This window comes from Anser brachyrhynchus (genome assembly GCF_964034855.1).
Source record: "Anser brachyrhynchus genome assembly, chromosome: 12".
Lineage (NCBI taxonomy): Eukaryota > Metazoa > Chordata > Aves > Anseriformes > Anatidae > Anser > Anser brachyrhynchus.
Window position 1 is genome coordinate 14847692 of NC_137707.1, and position 18516 is coordinate 14866207.

Here is an 18516-nt window from a genome sequence, read left to right on the forward strand (position 1 = left end):
AACCTTTATGGGACAATGGCCAGAGCATCCTGATCTGACTTTGAATTTAGCTTAGCTGGAATCAGGAGGTTGGACTAGATGACATCCCTCCAGAAATCCCCTGCAACCTAAATTGTTCTGCGATGAGGGGCACCTGTTTCTAAACCCACATAAACAGAGCAGTGTTAAACACATCATTTGTTAGTGAGCAGATGCACGATGGACTGCATAAAAAGTCTGCCACAAGAGGGAGGAGATGCTGGATTTTGAACATTGCACAGCACAAGGCTTGAGGGTTGCTGGGTGGGCGGTAGCTGAGCTGGAAGTTCTCTCACTGACTTTATTCCTGTGCAAGGGGCAATCTCCGAACGCCTGTTGAGTGTGAAGCCTAAGATGAGTGAGCTACAGCAATAGAGGACGTTCCTTGGCTGCTGTCCTGATGCCAGGAGGACCTGGTGCCAAGCTTTAGCTGTTGCAGTGGTATGTGGATTTCGGCTCTGCTGCATTTCCCTAAGAAGGTAACCTGCTCCAATGAGCCTTTAGATAAACAAGAAAAAGCTATAAATCTCATGTTTACTTCCACTTCTCAACTCTGCTCAGACAGCATGGAAAAAAGCTGTATGGTTTTTGTATTTTATGTTAAATGACATTTAAATAGAGGTGCCTAGTATGCCATGTTCTTAATTCAGTCTACTGCTTGCTATAATTCTTCAGTTTTCAAGAACAGGTTACTGAATGATGATACAAGCGAGTGTCTTATTTACCTAAATAGTTTCAGATTAATGTTAAAGTAGGAAGTTTTCATAGCTACCAAGAATATTATTTTTGTACAAATACACAGAATGGAGATTTGGTAATGTATAAATAATTGCTGTTAGTAGTTGAACAGCTTGAAGAACATATAGTTATGTTTTCTGCTTAAAAATCTTCCTGAAAATCACTATGGACATATATTGATGGAAAAAAGAGTAAATATTTGGATCAACATTTAGCATGTAACGGATTTATGTAGCATCTGAACAGTGTTATTGTGTGAAAAAGCCTTGCTACATTCCCATTAAACATTTTGAAGCAACAAATTATATGAATTTCTGGAATAGCAGTTATATTGGACAATAAACCGTAAAACCTTAGTGTTCCCGTATGAGTCATTTTGTCAGGAACTTGTGGAGTTCTAGAGAAAGAGGTTGCAGATAGGAGCTTTATTTTGATTTGTGGTATCTGAAGCTGAAAGTTGCCTTGAAAAGCTAAATGGCCTTTGTGATGCCAGCTTGCCAGAACTCTGATGCTTGGCCAATTTTTTGACATTTTATTGTTTAGCATCTTACGTGCTTAGCTGTTAAGAACAAATATAGCATTTTCTAGATGAGAGAGAGAAAGATTTTTTTTCTGTGGTAACCAACTATATTTATGCTTTTTACATTTGAGGGCAATGTTTGTGGTTATCACAAAGCAGAAAAGAAGCCACTTCGAACTGCTCTCTGTCCTTTTCAGTTCTGCAGAAGTGCTGTTTCACCAGAGCTTTTTGGATCTTACAGTGTGTATAGATTTTTGCTATTGTGCGGAAGAAAAGCTTCTCAAAGGCTGCACACCCATTTAAGGATTTCAGCAACAGTTGTGTTTCCAGTAATTGCTGTTCCTCTGAATCTTTCCTCTATGTGTCACCATCAGAAGATAACAGAAGTGTGTTCTCTCTTAGGCTTCGAAAATGTGGGCAGAACAAAACAAAACAAAACAAAAAACAAAAACCCAACAAACCAACTTGTGGTGTGTTTGAGAACACTCTCCTTTGAAAAACTGTCCATTGTCATCTCTGCTGCAGGTTCATAATCAAGTGCACTGCTTAGCACAGTTGTGAGGATAAACTCCATGGCAGCACAAATACTCAAATGGGTTTTCTTGTGCTGAAGCAAGGTCATTACCTCCTGTGAGAGCAGTATTTCCCCAGGATTTACATCCATTATGGTAAAACTCAGTTGTTAAATCTCATTAATGCTCATCCTCATGGCCTTTGTGTCTGTCACTACTTTGTAACATTATTTTTTGAATGCTGGATCCAAACATTTAAAAAATATTAAGAATATTTTAGAACTTGGCAAAACCCTGCCAAAAAGAATGATTCTGTCTGGAGTGAAGTCTGGAGGGGACTTGGCTCGCACTGCTCCTGGTGCGGAGTAGCACAGGGGCAGAGACGCTGGTTAAGAAGGGGACAGGAGCATGAGGCAGAGGGCCCAAAGGGGTTGACTGAGGCAAACCATCCCTCTCAGCTGCAGTCTGCTCTCTGTAGCTTTGGAGTCTGTTATAGTGCAAACAGTTGGGAATGTAGCTGCAGAGGGAAACCCTGGAGGAGCTGTTTGCTTGAGTACATGCGAGGGTTCTGCTTTGCATTCTACGAAAGCAGCATTGTTGGATCTGAGCAAGGGGAGACTGTGTGTTAACAGAAGCTGTCACCAGGCTACTCCCTTGGTGAAACACTCCCAGCTGACCCTTCCTCTGAGGTCAGTCAGCACTCTTAAACCGAAGGAAGGTTTGCCTGATAATGTGCGCTGTGATACAGTGCTATAGAAGTAGTTGGGAGGCTGCTCTAGCTTGTTATGCATTTAGGAATTTACATCATAAAGCACATCTGTCCTGCAGTTAGAAAAATTTCAGTAACTTAGGACTTCTGAGAAAATAGTCTGCACTGCTAAGCACTAGATAATAAGATGTGTAGCATTTGTAGAGCTTGGCTTGCTTCAGAATTACTGGATTCAGAATGGGAATTTTTCAGAAAGTCTGGAAAACTGTGGAAAGGAAAAAACAACAGTAAAATAAAGGTTGGAAACCTGATAGGAAAGACATTCAGTAGTTGTCCTTTTCTTGAGGGAAGTTAGAAGCAATCTTTTTAGTTAAAACATCATTTTTATCTTTAATAATAAAACTAGTTAAGGAGTTGTTTTAAAGGAGAAAGCAATCAATCTCCTGTACTTAGGGGCAAAGAAGTCTTGCACACTGAGGTTATGTTGCTTCTGAAAAACCTGCAGTTTACCTGCGTAGCACGTGAAATGTCCAAGGATGCATTCATGTTCAAGGCTGAAAGCTAAGCACAGCCTGATAAATAGAAGTACTGTAATTACTCTATGGGGTTCCTCTTTCCCAGAAAGTCTGGGACGTACTATCCTGCTTGTTGCTTCCTCTTCCCTAGGGAACCTGAAATGCATTCAAACCATTACGGGTATTTATTCCCCTTTTTTTGAGCAGTAAGTGAAACAACACCCTGTTCTCTCAGTGCTTGGGGGCGTTTCATTGTACCTCCACACACAGAGGGAAGGAACAGCACATGGAAACAGTAAATTGTAATCATTGTACTGGGACAGCACTGAGGAGGTTTCTAAGCAGATGAACAGCTAAACCTGACATGGCTCTGAGCTGGTGACAGTGGAAGGACTTTTAAGAAAAAATATGGAAAGATTTGAAAGACTGACTTGATGACAAGAGGAATTTCAAAGCGATCCGTACACTTTGTAAAAAAACATACTGCACAGTCTGATGCATGTGTTCTTCTCCCAGAAGCATGCTCACTATTTACGTATGGCTAATCACATTTAATTATTATTTCAGGGATAGGGAAAATCCAAGCTTTTGCTGGAAATCAGCAAGGAAGTTTTTACCAAGGGTCCCAGTCATCTTTTTTTGTTTGTGCTGTCTGCAATGAAGCTGCTACCATGATTTGAGGTAGTTAATTCAGAGCTACCCTGGTATTATCTACCTGAGCTCCCAGCATAACTGGGCTGTGCAGGGCATGAGCCTTCTTCATCATTAGGCTGTTACTACCTTGAGCTGTGAGCCCTGTTTTATTGCACTTTTTACACTTGATCGGGCACAGTAATTTAATGAACTCTGGTATTAATGTCAAGGCTGTCATGAAATGTTTTAATAAAGATTAAGATGGAAAACAACAACATCAAATGGGTGAAAGGAATGCCATTCCTAACTGATATTTGCAGCACTTAAGTAGCAGCTGTTTACTGAATGTCCTGCACTCAGGCCTGTCCTGCTGCTGAAAAGGAGAAGAGAGGCCAGGCAGCGCTTGCCTGTAACTTCCGAAGATGGTAAATGACAGAAGCATGCAGAAAAGCTTTCCTTTTTTACTGTGAAACTTCCCATCGAAATGCATCTATTTTAAAAGAGCAACACCCCCCCCTCCCTTGTCACAGCCTTATAAGGCAGATCTGGCCATCCCGCTGCTACGGGATGTCCTCCCTGACGTGGGAACACTCAGTGTAAAGTATGCTTTCTCAGCACTCGTGCTTTATTGATAGGAACTTCCTAGATGATTGTAAAGAGCTTGGAGAATATAAAGCAGTTGTAAAAGCAAACTGCAGTGAAGTAGCAAAGCTTCATTCCTGTAGCAAGAGTCTGCAAAGACTCTGTGCCCAGTCCAGCTCTTTTGGGACTGTTGTTTAGTTTCTTCTGGGCTTTGTGCCAGTGGTTTTTCTAAGCTTGATTCCCCAAAATTGCTGTGCCTACCCTGCATGCAAGAATAGTGGGGATGGAAAGCAGTTATGCTTTTAATGGGAGGTGCAAAGGCAGATGGGGATCGAGGCATTTTAGCTCTGAAGCGTAATGTGGAGGAACAGATAACGTGCATTTTGCACCGCCCTCCTTATCTGTTCCCCAGCGGTTGTGTCTGTGTGTTGCAAGCCTGTGATATTTTGAGTAGCTGCAGTGGAGCTGAAAGTCAGCAGAAAATTTCCTCTGTGCTCGTTGTCCCTTGCAGTGATACATGTATTTCTCCGGGACTGACCCTGGTCTGGGGGAGATTCAGCTGCAGTGCCAAACTCACAGCTGGAGAGACATACGGCCCTATTTCAGTCCCTGGGGCAGTATCAGGAGGCTGCCTCTGGCTTTGTCCCAGGGGAACTAATGGTGCTTGCTTTACCTGCCCTAGGGCTCATAGAGAGGAGCCTGGTAAGGGAAAGCAGCAGGCTGTAGGGCCTGTTTTACCTTACCTCCCCACTGTATGGCACCTTCCAACTTCCTGCACCAGCTTAGTTATAATAAGTCAACTTAAGAGAACCACTGCAGTTTTAAAGGCATCTAAGACTTCATTATGGTCATGTTTATCTTTTATTTTTGGAAACTGCCCTCTTCCATAAATGGATTTTATTGAAAATAAATGAGAGAAAGAAACCAAACAGCAGGTCCTAGTAGAACAGCAGGGCTCATATTCTGGACAAGGATTTCCCTGTTGCTAGATGTAATGTGTAAGGCCACGTATCTTCGCACTGCCTCATTTTTTGGCCAAATACATAAATATGCAGTTTCCTCTAGTAAAAGTAAAAACAGAGGTCAACTTGTTCAAAACTGACACATCTTAGTTGTTACCAATGGCAATTCAAATATTTGTCTTGTAAAGGCTGTGTTAAACACACACAAGACAGAAAATTACTTTTCCAATATTTTTTCCCTGTATACAAGCATTAACCTGTGGCAATGAATAAAAGTAGAAAAGCTCCCTTCTACTCAGTTAGTGTGGGAGGAACACTTCCCTTGGTTATTCTGCAGACATAAGATGAAAAAAAAGCTTCTTCCATCGGCTATGGTACGAATCCTGGACAATCCAAAGTGTTGCGAGGGAGTCAGCTGTGCTCTGTCAAGGGGAAGCCCGAAAGGATCATCCCAGTCTTGAGAGGTCTGCTCCTTATTCTGGTGCCAGGGGAAGTACTTGGGCCTGAAGGAAACCATTACCATGAGAAAATCCAGATGCACAGACTATGATGTAAATTGATTTCTACATTGTCCTAAGGGCCTAGCCAAAACCTCTTAAGTTCTGTACATGAGAAGACACTTTATGGAGTCAATCATGCTTCTGCTGTGTTTGTTGATGAATGAAGACTGCTAAGCATCCTCAAAGGGATGAATCAGTTTCTAGAGCATTCTTCTTTGTGCAGAGTTAGACAGACCTCTTTACATCACAGGTATTCCCTGGGCCATTCCTTATGTAATGGGTTTCTCAGAAGAAACACTAAGGGGTGGGTGGTATTACTTTTTTCTTTCTTTTTTTTTTTTTTTTTTTATCCTTAGGAACACAGCTCACCCTGTGTCATGTTTATACTGGATCTTCACTTCTGCCTACATACATGCTACTGTGTTTATTCAGCTGTCCTAGTGCTTCTTTCCTAGACAACTTCGGCATTGATTCTAAACCAGCTTCCCCTTCTACGCTGCCTTTTGCCTAAGTTTTTTGCTCCCGCTGTTCTGAAGTTCCCCTTCCTGGCAGATGGTCCCACAAGTTAGCACATTCCCAAATCCTGTGTAACAGAAAAGGCCTGAGCCAGTTTCTCCAAAGAGGAACCTCAGGAATTTTCCTCATTTAAAGGACTTTTTAGAATAGCAGTTTACGCCTTGCTGAACCCAAGGTGAGAGATCATTTCTTAATCTTACTTTTATTTTTGACGTTTTTACATAATGTTGATTTAGTGAGAAAATACGTGCAAAATGAATGACTTGTCATTTTAAAACTTCTTAATTATGCAACTTACTTAAACTTATACTGGCTTATTAAATCAAAATTCCTTCTATAACATATTTACATTCTCTCAGGCATAGGCAGGGCAAATAATCCAGTTAAACTTTTCTTTGATTTACGCTCTGTGTGTTGCAGGTGACAGGAAAACAGTGTAATGTATAGTCTGGAAACGTAAGAATCTCAAGAACATGTTTTTTTCACTGTGCTGTTTCTTAGTGCCCTGCTTTCAAAATCTCTTTTCCCTTGTAATTTTATCATATCTTGGATATTTGCTATTTGTTTTTACCTCTGGGAACAAGAAATTCACAAAAACAACCTCCATTAAGAACAAAAACACTTCTCTGCTGCCAGAAGAAGGTTTATAAACATGAACTTCACTGACTTATAGTGGACAATGAATGGAAAGTCAACATTATTTTTCTTCTTTTGTTGTCCTTTGGAAAAACTTGAGTACTGGCTGTACAATAGGAGCTGAACAATGTACACTTGCTGAACTCCTTTGAGTTGAAAGAATTAATAGGGCAAGTGCCTCTAAATTAGGATGTCACTCGAATAAGCAAAGGAGGTGACTGCTTCTCAACTTCATAGGTAATGTTGCCAGTAACTCTGAATGTGGGGAAAAACAATGCTCTTCCCTGCAAAGGTACTTTCACCTCCTAGCAGATCTTATATTTACTTTACATAGAACAGAAGGTAATTCTAACCTGTTTGTAAAATACTTTTTGTCCAACACGTAGAAGGCTGTTGTATAACTGCTTGAGTGCTATATTTATAAAAGAACAGGGAGTACTTTGATTACTCTTGAAGTTGTTGTCATACGTATGCTCTCATGAAAATAAAATGACTCTTTGAAATTTGGCACATTCTGTACTTGTTAAGATATGAAAAAAGTGTAGGGTTTCCATGTTTTAACAATAAAGAGTTTACTCAGAAAGGAGAAGATTTTTGGAATTTCTCAAAAAATGTATCAGTGTTCATTTCAGCCTGAGGTTTCCCCAATAATGGGAACAAACAAGTTAAAGCTGTTCTAATGGAGAAAACAATCTTGTTGCAGTGTTTTGGGAGGTGTGAGTCCAGGATCTGTCGGCCTCACCCTGCCAGCTCTGAATAAGATGGTTCCCTTCAGCAGTCAGTTGGTGGCAGCAGCAGTGTTTATGGAGTTATAGTTGCAAAACCACACTAGCCATAGGTCTTCAAATCTTTCAGAAAAGGTAGCAGTCTTACACTTCCCACGGCTGCCTTCCCTTCTGTTCATTGGTCTTTCTTCCTACAAAACTCACCCCAGCCTTACCAGGAAAGAGGGCATTTTGCCTCTGCTTATATTACTAAATCCACAATGTCTGCAGACTGGAAACTTACCTGTTTCATCGTGTTCAGCAAATAATTGTGGTATCTCTTTGCTTTAGCAAACTTGAAAATGGAAATGAAGAGAAATCCAACAAATTTGTTGCTGTGGCTGATGTTCCTCTCCGATACTGTGCCATTCACCTACGAGAAATCAATGAGAGAGCAAGCTATCAAGCTGATGCAAGATACACGTTTAATTGATGGGTATATAAAATGTGTTTGATTAAACCCTCTCAGTGAATCTTGATAAGTGAAGAGAAGATGCCACAGTGTGTTTGGATGAGTAGGGGTGCAGACTGTTCCTAGCACATAGCAGTTAGTTACCGTTGTAGAGATTTGTCAGCAAGAAGGAATTTCGGTTCACTGGGTGCATACTGTAGGACTAGGTCACTCTAAATGCCTTTGTGATTTTCTGGTCAGGTTTCACCACTTAATTATTGTTTCCCTTTACACGGTGTCCTTCTCTCCTTCCCTTAATTTAATGGCATCTTTGGCAGCCATGACTTCTTTCAGAGCTAGAAGCCAGACACCATGCTTTGAAAGGTTACCCTTGCAACTTGAAGGAATGCTGTCTGTCGTGAATGTGTTTTGACCTGGGAGGAGAAACACTGATTATTTCTAACACAGGCAGCACTAATTGTTCTACGAGTATTTGCTTCTAAGGAGCATGGTGGATGATCTTAGTTCTTCTATTCCTTCAGAAATAATAGGGAGAAAAATAGATATAGAATCACAACAGCTATAAAAGTGGGAAAAGCAAAAGGGATTCTTGCTGTCCTGATTAGACAGAGCTTTAAGAAAACAAGATCCTTTGTGAAAGGAAGGAGACATTTAAGTGTATGTTACAGCAAAGATTATTGGCAGTTAATTGTCTGAGAGAGTAGGAAGAGTTAAAGAAATGACATTTGTGTTAGAAGGTAACAACATATTTCTATCACAAGCCTTACTTGTTTTCTCTTCTAGCCACAACGACTTTGTACTACGGCTGAGAATATTTTACCAAAATAGACTCAGCAAAGTCAACTTAAGAGAGATCAACAAGACCCATACAAACCTTGCAAAACTTGAGGCTGGTTATGTGGGAGCTCAGGTACGTACTGTCATGGCAGTGAGACTGTCTGAGAACACAATTTTACACTTGCCTCACTTCCTTCTCAATCACAGAAGTATTACTGGCCTTGGTTTGGGTTTTTGCTATTGAAAGATAAAAAACAAAATGAAACGGAAAAGCCACGGACACTTTTCCAGGACATTTGTGTTGCAAATATTTGTGTTTTATAAGCCAGGTACCCTTAACCAAAACAGCAGTTGTTGTTTTGTGATAAATGAATTAAAGTAAACATACATCTGCTTTCCTGCCTGCACTTCTGCCTGGAGTAGTTGAATGTGTCAAGAGGCCTTAATTGTGGCTGGAGTAGATGATTTAAGGCAAGAGCATAACGCTTCCTTTGGGGGGGGGGAAACTGCAGTGGCAACTCCCTTGTAAACTGTAGGAAATGACTTTGGTAGTACTCAGAAACTTCACTGTTAGCAAATTGCAGCTTCCAAGTTGGAACAGAAGTTATCTAGTTTACTTGTCAATGTCTCTTTCAGTTTTGGTCAGTGTATGTTCTTTGCAGCGCTCAGAACAAGGATGCTGTGCGTCTGACGTTAGAGCAAATTGATATTGTCAAGAGGATGTGTAACAGCTATGAAGAGCTTGAACTTGTGACGACTTCCCAAGGTGATACTCTTTCTTGTAACAGAATATTTTTTACTGGGGTTTCTGGAGGTATGTGCGAAAGAGAGAAAACTGGAAGCAAGCAACCAGTATCCTGGTTTAAAAAGTAACTTTGGTTTTTCTACTGAACTACAATATCTGTGCACAGTCATGGCCTGCTGCAGCCATGAGACAATTTGCCATATAAACACACCTCTCGTCTTACAAAAATGTCAGTATTACTGTTTGCAATTTGCAATAACTGTTGTTGCTCAGTGGTGCTGGCTTCTTATCTGTCGTGAAATTGTTTTGGAGTTATCATACTTTCATGTTTCCAGGTATCTCTGATAGTAAGAAGATTGCGTGTTTGATTGGAATTGAAGGCGGTCACTCCATTGACAGCAGTTTGGCAACACTGAGGATGTATTATGACCTGGGCGTTCGTTACATGACCTTAACACATTCCTGCAATACACCTTGGTAACTGATGTGCCTGTGTTTGTGTGACCATATAATACAAAGTGGTGGCAATTCCAAGATGGGGAAAGTATGGGTTCAGACAGTTCACCTGTGCGGTACTCAGTCCAAACCAAGTCAACAGTGATAGGTTTTGGGGGTAAATCACTTGGGAGACTGAAGGATCTGTTATGTAGTGCTCGTCACACTGACAGTTTGGGAACTTTTAAACTTTGTTAGCAACAGAAAGATTGGAAAATTGCCTACCACTTTGCTTTACTAGAGAGGCTGCATAGATCAAAACAGGCAACAACAAACAAAAGAAGATGCTATGATGTGGCTCAAAGACGGTAAATGCTATCTAAGAACATGGCAGTCAGAAGCCTTTAACACTGTCTTCTCTGGCCAGCTCAGAAGGACAGGTCCCACATGTGGCTACAGAGATGAGTACTTGGTTCCCCTCTCAGAGTATTAGTACCTACTCTTTGTTGGATTGACAAACTTCCTTTGTACTGACTAAGGCAAAATAGATTTGTATGCAGAGAGGACTGAAAATCTGGCTTTCTGTCTGACAGGTAATGGACATTTCAGTTTATCTTTGTTTTCTGATGAAGGTTTGTTTAATTGGAAAATTTTTGACAGGTGTCTCTTTGCTTGTCTTGCATTGCTTCACAAATATGCAGCAGTCCTAAATCTGAAGACATATGATCCAGAAAATAGTTATGATTATACAGAGCACTGTGTGAACAAAATACTTATTATGCAGTTCCCTAAATTTGGCTAAGTGATATGACTTTTATTGTGTATAGCATAAGACATTTCCGGTGCTGATATCGTAGTCTCCACAATGATATGATGTTTCTTCTCTCACTTCCCTTTTTAAGGTCTGAATCTTCATCTAAAGGAATACACAACTTTTATCCTAGTGTTACTGGTCTGACTGCGTTTGGCCAGGTAAGGATCTCTTTTTGAGTGGTAATCTAACCAATCTCTTATGCAACTAACAACTTCTGGCCTTATCTTTTTTCAAAGATTTTCAAAGAACAAAGATTTCAAAGGTTTGAGCATGTAGTGGTATGCTAGCTAATTGTGAGTGAATAAATCACTATTAATTTAATAGGTAAATAGAAATCCATAAAGACAAAGCGTGATTATAACTAGCTGACAGCTGCAAAATTTATTTATCTGCTTACATACATCAGCTAAACAGTTTCCTTTAAGGAAATGTAATACTGACACTGTTGTCTGTAAATCTGTTTTAGGAAGTGGTAAAGGAAATGAATCGCCTGGGTATGCTGATAGATTTATCTCATACCTCATATTCCACAGCAAAAGCTGCACTACATATCTCAAAAGCACCAGTAATTTTCAGCCATTCTGCTGCATTTTCTGTTTGTAATCATTCGAGAAATGTTCCTGATGATATCCTCCAGCAACTGGTGAGTGTTATTTAAAAACTTGCTAGTCTGAAGCAAATTTCTGCATGCACATCACAGTGTTTATTTTTGACCCTCTCATCTCTGAATTGGATTTATAAGCAGATCCCTGAGCAGCAAGTTACATGATCACTTCTGAGATATTTTCGTTTGGTTGTGTTTTGTCTTTGGCTACAAAAAAAAAAGAAAAAAAGAAAAAAAGAAAAAAATAAGTGATTACAAACACTTTGGAATTCTGGTTGAATTTCCTTGATGTAGCCACCGGGCTTCTGCTGATCCAAGCCACATGAGGATGTAATGAATCCAGGGTAAAGCACAATGGCAAAGTCTTGTGTTGCCATCTGAACTTTGACATATAGTGCTGTTGTGCTCACTGATGGATAGGGAAAGATCTATATGAGATGCCCATGAAGTTTGCAGGGCACACTCATCACTTGTCTCTTCCTATCTTTCAGAAAAGGAACAGGGGAATTATCATGGTGACTTTCAATGCAGATGTACTGGCCTGTGGCAGAAAAGTTGTTAATATTTCTACCCTCGCAGGTTTGAAGTTAATATATTCTGCTTTTTGTGGGTGGCTTCTAAGAATTTCCTGTTGTCTGCATCATTTTTCAGACTGTGTAAATTATACTACTTGCTTATTTCCTTCTCCACATTAACCCAGCTCTGAGTCATTTTGGAGTTAATATTCATTACACAGTAACAAGAGGACAAAGTGCATAGCTTGAGGAACTGATGCACCTAAATAAAGAACAATTAATCCCAAAGTAATTGTTCCTTTCTGGAAAATACCTAAAACTTTTTTAATAAAGAGTGCAAATCATTGCTATTTAACGGTAAAGAAAATTCTGTTGGTATATGTGGGTTATTTATTGGGAATTAATGTGCTGAAATGATCATGTCTTTTTCCTTGTTTACATCTCATTGGTGTAGATGTTATTTTGAAGATTTCTACCTGATGCACTCAGTGGCAGAAAATATCCAGATAACCACCTGTAATTATCCTGAATACACCAATTGTATTATTAAAATTTAACCTGTATTATCAGGATGTGTTTTCAGTTATTTTTTAAAAAAATCATTTTATTATGAATCCATGATTGAGAACAGTAGCCTGGAACCAATATGTCTGAACTGGATTATTTCTTCTTGTCATATACTTAGATGTTGTCTTCTTTGATACTTTTTTTTAGATCATTTTGACTACATAAAGAAAATTGCAGGTCCAGAATCAATAGGAATTGGTGGTGACTACGATGGAGTGGAACGGTTGGTAAAATCATATATACATTGACATTTGACCCCTAGATTGTAAGGGGTTTGACTTTCTTTGGGGCAGAGAAAGGCAGACTAAGAGAGTTGTAGCAAGTTGTCTTGTGATGAGTGCTCTAAAACAGGCATTGGGAAAGAATGGCATCATCATTCATTTTTACAACTCTGTGACAGAGTACTCCAGATGTGGAAACTAGTCCCAACATCCCGTGAACTCTGCAAATGTGTCTCTAGGCAGTGGTTTCTGCATACAAAAATGATGATGGAGGGTACCTTCCTTCAGAAACCAATGATGAATTACAGAAAAGCTGCTTCAGCCTTCAGATGGTAAATGTGTTAGCCCAGGACTGCTGTAAAACTCTTTCCTCTGCTGTTACTTTCTAGTGGGGAAAGCCTGAAGTGCTTTGGGGCTGTGAAACCACTCCTGCTTTCTGGGCTTGGACAGCTATCCTTGGCATGTGTTTGAGGAAAGCAGAGCATGGTGAACAGCCTACAACATAAACTCTCCTGTTCAATCCTGGGCAAATGTTACATTACAGCACAGAAAATAAATGCATATTGCATTATTGGGTGGCATTTACTGGTATAACCCTTAATCTTTTTTGCTTTTTATTTATTCTGAATCTTCATTTCTTCATTTTTTTTTTGTTTTTGTTTTTGTTTGCTCCATGCTGTTGTCCTTCCTGCAGACAAGTGCATCTTCATTCCAGAATACGTAGTTTAGTTTTGCTAATAAGATCCTCTGTGCAGAAAAAGCCTTGCATCATATGTCCCATTCCTTCTGATTATGCCAGTTGGATTCATCGTTTTTTTGACTTCTCAGAGGAAGAAGTGGGTCCCAAATGAGCTCATTCTAAAAGTGAATGTATGCAAAATACTGATTTAAAAAAAATAATAAAATAATCTTTTTCTACATATTTTCAGTGACCTGTGCTGAATGTTCTTGTGTGACTCTTGCCAACAGTTTCCCTGAGGGACTGGAAGACGTTTCTAAATACCCTTCTTTGATTGAGGAACTTCTTAGAAGAGGATGGAATGAAATTGAACTAAAAGCGGTCTTAAGGGAGAACTTCCTGCGTGTCTTCAAGGAAGTGGAAAAGGTAAGATTAAAAACTAAACTGAATCTTGATTCTTACTAAAGGGGAGAGAGAAACTGCTGGTGCCTTGCTTTTTTATGCTCAATGAGAGAGCTATGAGGGAGCTTAAGCACTTAATGCAATAATTCCAAATGCCAGGAAAGAAACAAAGAAGTCAAGGGAGTATTAGCAAAATAAAAGAAAGTGAGAAAGAGTGGACAGAACTCTGTGGGTTTTCTTCTCTCCACAGTAATCTGATAAATACACATCGTTGACTTACTTCTAAATGGAATCACTTCACGGTTTAGATAAGCTGCGGATGTTCCAGCGTCACAGCCCTTGCTCCAGCTGTGTTCGCTGGCGCAGTAAGGAATGCTGACTGCTGCAAAACAATTGAATTCTTGTCATGGGATCAGGCTCCTATCCAAAGGGCTCTTGCCATGAGTAGGACACTAACAAATTGTAAACATAACATCTAGATCGCAACAAACTTTACGTGTGAATGACAGAAAGTAGTGGAGAAGGATGAGGGTGGAGAGGAGGGACGAGCAGAGACTGTATGACAGTAAGGATACCCTAAACAGAACCTTATAGGCAACATATGTATATAGGTCATATATGTTTCCAGTTGCCTTTTTAGGATATGTAAGAGGAATAGAAATTGGGAAATTTTGTTTCAGTTATTCTGCCAACATATCTGCCTAATGCTGAGTTGCACACATGGCAGACTGACATTATAAAGAAGCTGACATTCATCACACCTAATCAATCTGCGAGATTTAGTAATTATCTTTCTTCTAAAATAGAGAGGTTTGAGCTCTGTCTTGAGATTGTGAGCTGACTTCAGGGAAGAATGCTCATGAGTTGTTTTTTTTTAAGGTTTTCCAGTTAATGCATTCAAACGTAGCGGGAGTCGAGACAAAGAACAGCCTGTGACTTGTGCTATAATTTATCTGTAACTAATTCTGGGAAAAACTTCACTGGAATGCAAACATGAGGATAATGGTGTTGCTTTCCCCAGGTTCAGTTGTGTTTTCTTGCAATACAGTTTGACTCTGTTCACTTGACATGGCATTGAATTTACCAGCTACATAAAGCTTTTTTGCTGTTGTGCCAGTCTTGCTTTCAGGTGCAACCTTTTGCATTTTTCTAGGTGCGGAACTCTAGTGGACTAATGGATGTAGGCGAGAGTGAAATCCTGCACAAAGAAGTACAAAATTCCTGTCGCCTAGACCTACATAATTATCGGGTTGAGACAATCAGTTCTTTTGGATTTTCTTCTGTGGCACAGTCTTTTAGTCTGACACTCGTAATTGTACCATATTTAATACTGTATTATGAATCATAAAGTCTATGGAGCCTGGAGAGAGAGAGAGAGATGGAGTAACCTGCAATACCACTAGTATCTTTTTTTGGGGTTGTTAATGTAGAGCTCTGCTAAAATATTTTATATAAGTTCTATAATTTCACCCACATACTTGAAAGTTAATGTAGATTTTAAGTGTTGTGGCAAAAGCATTTAGGATTTGAAGTGATAAATTCTTTGTCATCTCAGCCAAGTCAGGACCAGCACTGTAAATGGAAAGTATTCACACTTAATGAATAAATCCTCTAATACATGACACATGGTTTTGGTACCCATGTTGTGGCAGTTGACGTAAATACCAGGGTCCAGAATCAGCAGATCTACACAGGAACGAGAGAATGCGACTAATACATTAAGACATCTGTACTGGGATGTTTTCAGATATTACTTCTTTTTGTGTGATGCAGCTTTCATCATCAGTCAGTGGCTTGGTCAGAGAAGACACCTCCACTCTGGTATGTGTAGAGTAGTGGTTGTGTGTGATTTTTGTGTGTGTGTGTGTGTTTTAGACAACAAACTGGATGATATGACTATTTGAATTCATTTCTCATGCCTGCCACTAGCTCTGGGATCCATTTTGCAATACTAAACTCTTATTTTTGAATCTTGACCAGGACAATGGGCAACTGGAGAGTTTCTGAAGGGAGAAGGTAGGTGTCTTGTATTCAGGTGTCAGCGAAATAAAGGAACAGATGTCCAGATAGTGCTGTAGATATTCTTGTATAATTTGGGAACTGCTGTTTGCTGCATGTTCATGGAGTTAGAACATGAGTAAGCCAGGCCAAAGCAGGAATTCTGGCTACTCAGAGAGTAAGATATTGTTCTGTTATTTTTATTGCAGTGTGAACAGCAAAGAAGTATTTAAATAAAATTTTATCCATGCTAAAATCAGACCATCATCAAAAGATTAAAAACCATGAGATTAGAAAGAAATCTTTGGAACTTTTCAAGTCCACAAGGTATGTGAGGTTAGAAGCTACTGTTTTACAGAAGAGAATATATTGCAAAAGGCCTATTCTTGGCAGGTTCTCATGGCTCAAAGCTGGAATTTTAATCAAATAGCCTGAGATTCATCATGAAATTGTAAGATGGCAGCACTAAATCTCTGTAGGGTCATTTCCCAGCTCTTGCTGGTAAATACCATCTCATGATACTTGTTCTTGTTATTTTTATCTCATGATACATGTTTTTATTTACTGATGGAACATCTGCATAATATAACCTTAATATAAGTTAAAGTCATGTATTTTAACACTCAAATTATTTAGCAACTGAAAGATAATGCCAAGCAGAAACAGAATGGAAACAACAAGTCAGTTGTCCTCCAGAGTCACCTGAGATTGTTCCTGCCATCCATTCCTGCTTTTCATCTACAAGTTGGGTTTCTGGAGGAAGACAGTTCCTTCTATTGCTTCAAAATGAAGCTTCATTAGCTCTTCTGAGAAGGTGGTCACCTTGATAAGTATATTCTTAATATGCCAGAGTCATGTAAAGAATTCTTTATGAGCCATGTTGAATATTCTAGTGCATACAAGCCAAGTTTTTAAAAGCAGTTTCTCAACAAATATTGAGCCCAGTTATAGAGATACAGTGGAGAATTACAGCACTAGTCTTGCCTTCCTGATACTGCCTAACTGGCATCAGAACTTGTTTTTAAAGCGCACGATACAGGTAAAATGATGAATGGAATAGATATTTGCAGATACTTAGTTCTCATCAGTTCTTCTGCTAATAGCTTCATAAGCTGTTAGAAAACTGCCATCCATGGTTTCTTTTCACAAAATTAGTACTGTTATATTAAGTTTAATGCATATTTAAAATGTTAGATGCTTCTTTATTCCTTTCAGCCTTATAATTTTTACTGTGTTGCCACATTCCTGCCTAACTTGTACTTTCCTTCAATATTGTAGCATGGATTTAATATACATTCCTCTCCTTTAAGGATAATATTTTACATCACTCTATTTTACTATGCTATAGATATTTGTAGTTTACTTCCTTGTTTTATTTGTAGTGTATTGCACTTTTTCTGGATCGCTTTGTGTATTGTGTAATTTGTAACCTTGTGGCAAAACATATACATGAAATTTAAATAAAATATTGTTTAAAAATGTTAGATACTGGTGTAATCTCACAAAACAATGTAATGTTCATAACTGCAGGAAACCCTGAAATAACCGTGCGACTTTGCTGCAAAAGGAAGGCCACAGTATTGTGAGGCCTCTGAGGTGTGCTCCGCATTGGAAGATAGCTCTCCCATGGTAGGCAGGAGAAAGTCAGGTAGGTTCAGCCCTGAAGCATCCCAGATGTAGGCAGTCAGCTTCATCTTTGTTCAAATGCAGCCTAACCTGGAGAGAAGTCTGAGCAGATACTTAGGAAAAGAGAAGGAGGATGACTCAAAGTTATTGCAGCAAGTCCATGATGACAGTGTTTCCTGTAGCAAATCACTTGGTCAAGCAAGTCAAGTTGTAGACAACAAGGCTTATGGGGAACTAGACAGATTGTCTGCACCAAGGTAGGCTGACTTCTACTTTAAAACAACATTTCTCAAAGATGTGCAATGATATGAAGTCCCCCTTTCTATTACTCGTTACTATGTTAATTGACAAAATTTCAAATAAGCTGCTTGTGTGAGACCAACATGAAAGTGCAAAATCATCAAGCAAGAAATGGAATCTTAGGCATCTTGCAATGATTACGCATGTGCTATTTAGCTTATCTAATGATGTGGTCAATTTATTTTTCTTAAACAAAATCACACAGATATGGACTGAAACATGCTAGAAAGGCATCTCAGTTAAAGTGCATTTCAAAAGTGAAATCATGTCAAGATATGACTGTGACTGCTGTCTGAAAAACTGTAGTATCCCTTTAGTCTGAGTGCTAGTGTCTCTAGTCCCATTGACAGCAGCTTGTAGAAGCAGTCACAACACTGCATTTCCAACAGCTCAAGCATAAAATGATTGCACTCTGATTTTTGTCTCCCAATGGGTAGGATGATTCATCCAGAAACTGAATGCCTTTGCCCTACACCGATTAATAAGAGCAGTTTTCACTGGTAATTTGCAATGGATGATAGCTAAACTGACGGATTCTCTTACAGCTGGTGGTATTAGTGAAATATCAGATATAATTAAGATAGCAACTTTGTAATAGACTTTGTTGGTTGCCAAATGGAAGGATTCATTGTTTACCTTTTCTAAATAATGAGTTGTGCTAATGTGAATTCTGAAAACAGTTATTACTATTTCTGTAAGAATCAAAATTTATGTATTACAAGGTACCTTAGGCTGGTGTTGTAAATAAGAGCCAAACTTCAGGACTTCTTTAAAAATCCAAGGCTCGTGCTTTCACGTGTGATATATGCACAGCCA

At 39.3% G+C, this 18516-nt stretch overlaps 1 protein-coding gene across 2 annotated transcripts; it reads left to right on the plus strand.

Moving 5' to 3' along the window:
• The first annotated feature begins 290 nt into the window (after nucleotides 1–290).
• On the plus strand, nucleotides 291–17258 carry LOC308176819 (dipeptidase 2-like). 2 transcript variants are annotated; one of them, XM_080553076.1, is made up of 11 exons: nucleotides 291–497; nucleotides 7897–8041; nucleotides 8801–8927; nucleotides 9431–9560; nucleotides 9875–10016; nucleotides 10877–10946; nucleotides 11255–11431; nucleotides 11884–11971; nucleotides 12622–12697; nucleotides 13665–13800; nucleotides 14930–17258. In XM_080553076.1, exons 2-11 carry the CDS (start codon nucleotides 7908–7910, stop codon nucleotides 15122–15124), a joined length of 1275 nt encoding a protein of 424 aa, XP_080409202.1. In that variant the 5' UTR covers nucleotides 291–497; nucleotides 7897–7907; the 3' UTR covers nucleotides 15125–17258. The 2 variants fall into 2 exon arrangements, with proteins under 2 accessions (XP_080409202.1, XP_080409203.1); XM_080553077.1 differs by lacking the exon at nucleotides 291–497 and having other exon boundaries at nucleotides 7901–8041; nucleotides 9457–9560.
• The last annotated feature ends 1258 nt before the right edge of the window (nucleotides 17259–18516 follow it).